The sequence below is a fragment of the Plasmodium inui genome (assembly GCF_000524495.1).
Source record: "Plasmodium inui San Antonio 1 unplaced genomic scaffold supercont1.1, whole genome shotgun sequence".
Classification (NCBI taxonomy): Eukaryota; Apicomplexa; class Aconoidasida; order Haemosporida; family Plasmodiidae; genus Plasmodium; species Plasmodium inui.
The window spans coordinates 1,291,559-1,296,489 of record NW_008481835.1 but is presented as its reverse complement, the minus strand read 5'-3'; the positions used below and the strand labels follow the sequence as shown (position 1 = coordinate 1,296,489).

Below are 4,931 nucleotides of genomic sequence, written 5' to 3'. Positions count from 1 at the left end.
AATTGACAGATGCACAGACCCACAAATTGACAGATGCACAGACCCACAAATTCACAGATGGACAGATTAGCAAATTCACATAGTGACCGATTCACCAGTTAACGAATGGTCACACGAAAAGGTAACGCAGCAGGAGAGGCCTCACCCAAGGAGGTAGAAAAGGTGGTGCTCCAGACGGTCAAGCTGATGGGCTATATCAGCGGGACATCCCCCAGGGGTCCTCTCCTTCGCCACATCTTCTGCCTCTTCTTCCGCCTCTTCCGCCTTATCTTCTTCCTCATCTTCCGCTCATCTTCCTCCCCTTCTTCCTCCCCTTGGTGGTCTAAATGGAATCCGGGGCATAGAGGTGGCGCAGCTGCGCAATGAGCTGTGAAGGGGTGCAGGTGCCAAACATGCATATGATATAGTTATATGTAGATGTGTATGTATAAGGTGTTAACGGCCCCTGCACAGTGGAGATGCGCTGTACGGAGAAAATGTCTGCATGCGCTCACGCGGGCATGAGCATAAGTGATACATCGCCATCAGCACCATCACCCCCTCTCGGGGGCAAAAACATTCCAGCCATACATTCGTATCGACGGGAGACTTGACGCGCCGTTTCCCCAGAAGGTCGCGGCCCTTGAGGTAAACCCGCTTGATCTTCTCGGCCAGGATTCCATCGTGGGTATACTTATTTAGCGCTTCGTTCAGTTTCATCGGGGTAGGCCACAAAGACAAAATCAACTCTGTGGCATCCGGCCCGCACATATTAATCAATCGCAGTTGCTTGCCAAAGACTTCCTTCACCAAATTGTTCTTCGACTTTTTGGAATCATTATTCCACTGATCCCATTCGGATGAATTATCTCGTAAATAGACGTCCAATTTATCACTGTATATTATCGGTTCGCCTTCTCTGATGTTACAAATCAGACGGATATTTTCGACTATCTCTGTGTGCATTTCAGCCAATAACAAGAAAGTGTGACTCAAACTTTGGCTAGTCAATATGGAGAACCCACTAACCAACTGAATACTATGCTGAGCATTTAGAAGCGTTTCATAGGAAATTCTACTCGAATTGGTATAATTTTTAAATGAATTGTTGCTGTTTTCTATGAGGTATATTATATGTGAGGTTTCTTTTGATCTCATGAGACGATATTTTTGCTCATCATACCTTCCATCGATTATGCTTGCACTTAGATCGTTCAATGTTTTCCGCTCTACTATCCATTTTAATACGTGCTCCTCGTATTCCGCATTTTCTTCTTCTTCTCCACCCCCCTGGTTCTCCTTCACCTGGTCGTAACCTCCACTCCAGTGAGCGTTGCTCTTTCCTAGGCTGCTCATTTGGCTAGCCTCTCCACTCCATTCGTGATAATCTTGCTTCTGTCGCGACTTCCCCGGATTATTTTCCTTCCATGGCTTCTCCTTTTTCCCACCTGTTCTGCCCCTCTTTCTCTTCGACTTACCAGCATTATAAATCCTTCTCCTGCACAGCCAGATGATATCACCCAGGGGCAGATTCCTAGTTACGTATTTCACTCCATTGCGTTGGAATATTTTTTTCATTTTTTCATTGAGCTCCTGACTCGTCCCTGATATGTCTCTGTTGTCGATTACCATGACTATTTCATAAGGTCCGTAGGTCACTTCTTCGCCCGCTGCGCTTTGTGTGTCCCCATCAGGGTTTGCATCGAGGTCTGCATCGCGGTTTGTCTTTCGCTTTGCTTTTTGGCCTGCTTTACGCTCTCCTTTCGGAACCCCCCTGGTTTGGTCATCACCCTTCTTTCCTTTAGTTTTTGTGCTTTCCTCGTCTCCTGCGTGACCCTTTCCTTCCTCTGCGTCCAACCGATTCTCCCCCTTCTTTTTTTTTCTCCTTTTTGGTTTATTTACTAACTCTGCTTCCACTCTATTAAGCGAGGCGCTCCACTTCCGCTTCCCCTCCGTTTTACTCGCCAGTGAAGAAATACGCCTACCAGACACATCTCGCCCCTTTTCACATACACCCTCTTCTGCAAACAAATCAATTACCTCATCACTGCGCTCTTGTCTGTTATTGCTCAAATTTGATGTTGTCTCTGTGCAAAAGAAGTTGCACTGGCGAGTTTTCTCCATTAGGAGATTACCACGGGTATATTCCCCTTTTGTTCTACTTCTTTCGCTGTTCTCTCTACCGCTGATATGAACACTTTTCCCATCTGATGTATCCCCATCAATGGTAAAGAAAATATTTTCGCCAACGTCTTCACTCATGTTGTGATTCTCATTACGGGAGAGTGATTTGTTTGTTTTCTTAATTTTCAGCGCTCCCTCATCATTTTCTGAATCTGGAGTGAATAGATTAACCTTCCATGGTTGCACTTTGCAGTCTTCGCAGCTGCGAAACAGTTGGGGTTCTGCATCACTTTGCTCATCCCCATTCGGAGTGTTCCCGTCTGGACATCTTTTAACTTCATCAATTACACCACTGGATTGCATCCCCCCATGGGGGAAACCCCTTTCGGGCAGGCCACTTCCCGTCCCTTCAACTTTCTCCGACTCATCAGAATTGCTACTTGACTGGTACTCCTCACCACATAAATTATTTTTATCATTTTTTTTTTTTAGTATTTTTTCCCTCAAACTTATTTTTAATTTTTTTCTAATTTCTTTCTTTTTTCTTTCCATTTTGACTTCAAAATTGGCGAGATCATTTTTTTCCTCTTTCCATGACCTGGTTGGTGCGCAGCCAGAGTTAAACGGACTATCCCATTCGTTATGAATCCTTTCTACTTTACTGGCCAGTTCTGCCTGATTGGTTCCTCCGCTCTGGAAATAACAGTTATTCGCTGGATCCTTTGCCGCCATGTCAAAAAAGATACCACAATTTGCATCCTCACACTTGCCCAAAATTTCATTCTCCGAAAAGCAGTGATCCCACTCTGCGGAGTAATCCTCCTTCGTCTTATTCTCCCTCGTGTCACCATGTTCTTCTCGCGCGTGTAGTAATCCTCCCTTGTGTTCATTTGAACCATGTATAGGGGGAAAAAAATCATCAAACATATTTTCGCGAAGGATTATGCCCTTTCCAAACAAGTGCTTATTTTCACCATCACTGTAGGTAACTTCCCTCCTTAGTCGTTCTTCCGACTCGTTCATCTTTGTTGATAAATATTCTGAGCTTTTGCAACTGTCCTCATATTTTATTCTGTGGTCTGACTCGCTCACTTTATTTTCCTTGTCTGGCTTAGAAGTAGATTTGTCTTCTCCTTCTGATGCATCTTCGGTCGGTTTTTTCGGTTTGAAATTATTCGAATGGGGAGGATCTTCCTGTGTCTTCTGCTCTCCCCCATTTTGCTGCTCTTTCTTCTTTTGCTCTCTCTCCTCCTGCTCCCTCTGTTGCTTCCCCCTCCGCAGGAATTCCTTCCCCTTTACCGTTAACCTCACCTTCTTAATGATTTTCATTTTATCCCTTTTCGCATTGGACATGATCGATGGAGATAAGACATTCGACGCTGTGCAACTGCTGGGTGTGTCATGCATGTCATCCAGGACGCACCCTCTTTTGGCAACGCCCCCTCCTGTCTTATTTTCCCAAATGTCTAGCTTTTCTAGGAATTCCAATCTTATAAGCCTACGCAATTTCTTCATATATACTTTTTCAGAGTTTCCATAATATTTTAAAAATCCAATGGTTATTTCTTCCGTGCTGAGTGAACAGTCGTCATATAAATCTTCATTCTCGTGGAGAAAAGTCATGATTCTGTTTTCGAAATCGTTTAATTCGATTTCATTCGTTTTCTTGCGTTCTTTATTTTTGTCCGTTAATCTCTTTTTCTTCTCGTGCTCATTCGGGGGAGCTACTTTCTGGATAGATGCTTCCTTATCCCCCAAAAAGGAGTTTTCGTAATTTCTGGTGCCACTCGAAATGATTGTGTAGCCACTGATGTTGATGCTGTTCTTGTATGTGTACGAGTTCGTGGTCAACTGTGGCGAGCTGCTCAGTTCGTTGGCCGCGGGGCAACTGTCCTCACCCCGCTTGCTGTCATGATTGGCGGCATGAGTGGCGACAGGATTAGCGCAATCGGATGGATCAACCCTCTCAGCTCGGTTAGCCGGGTTAGACCCATCAACCCCACCAGCGCGATCTGCGCTTGCTTTTTTCTCTTTTCCACCTTTTCGCTTTCTCCTTTTCACATCCCGCTCGTTATAATCACTGTTCGAGTAATCATTTCTGATCTCCTTGATGTTCCTGATAATGCTATCATCGGACTCTTCGCCAATTCTCTTCAAATTATAAACCTCACTGTCCAGTTCCTTCAAAAAACGATCGACACTTGCGATGACTTTATTTATGTGGGTGTAAATGTGAGAGGAATTCTCATTCGTTGTGACGCATTCATTGTGCATACTATTATGCTTCTTTTCTTGATCACCTTGCGACAGGGCCTTTTCAAAATAGTAAGAAAATCGCTTACCAACCCCCTTCAATTTATAGGCTTCTAGGCTATTTTTAATTGGCAAGGGGTACTTCAAAAGGGAGCCCATAATTTTTTTAAAAGAAATAACCAAATTGGTATAGCCCTGAGCCAACGCTTTCCTTTTTAACTTGTTGAAATAATCATAAAAAATTACATTTTCAGGATGTATGCTGTAATTTCTGCAAATTTTCCTGTTTGCCAGCTTTTTCAACAAGTCACTTCCTTCCATTTAGGAGAAGCTTTTAATCTGTTGTGCGCGGAATGAAGTGACGCAGGACAATTGACGAACGCAAAGGCAGAGCGACCAACAGGGAACACTACAAAAAATGACAACATCTAGAAGGAGTGAATTCGTAATAATGGCACTAAAACGGAGAAAAAAGTTACAAGGGAAACATTTCGTTATGACAAAGGAGCAAAGAAGCGGGGACATGAACCGGAAAAACATAAGGTCACACAAAAAATGAGAGCTTACCAGTACAA

General features: G+C 43.8%; 1 protein-coding gene across 1 annotated transcript; it reads right to left on the bottom strand.

Annotated features, from left to right (window-relative positions):
- Positions 1-191: 191 nt before the first annotated feature.
- C922_00296 (hypothetical protein) lies at positions 192-4,677 on the bottom strand (the record flags this gene model as incomplete). The annotated part of the gene is made up of 2 exons (XM_008815913.1): positions 192-355; positions 495-4,677. The coding sequence occupies 2 exons, from the start codon at positions 4,675-4,677 to the stop codon at positions 192-194; spliced, it is 4,347 nt and encodes a 1,448-aa protein (XP_008814135.1).
- Between the last annotated feature and the right edge of the window lie 254 nt (positions 4,678-4,931).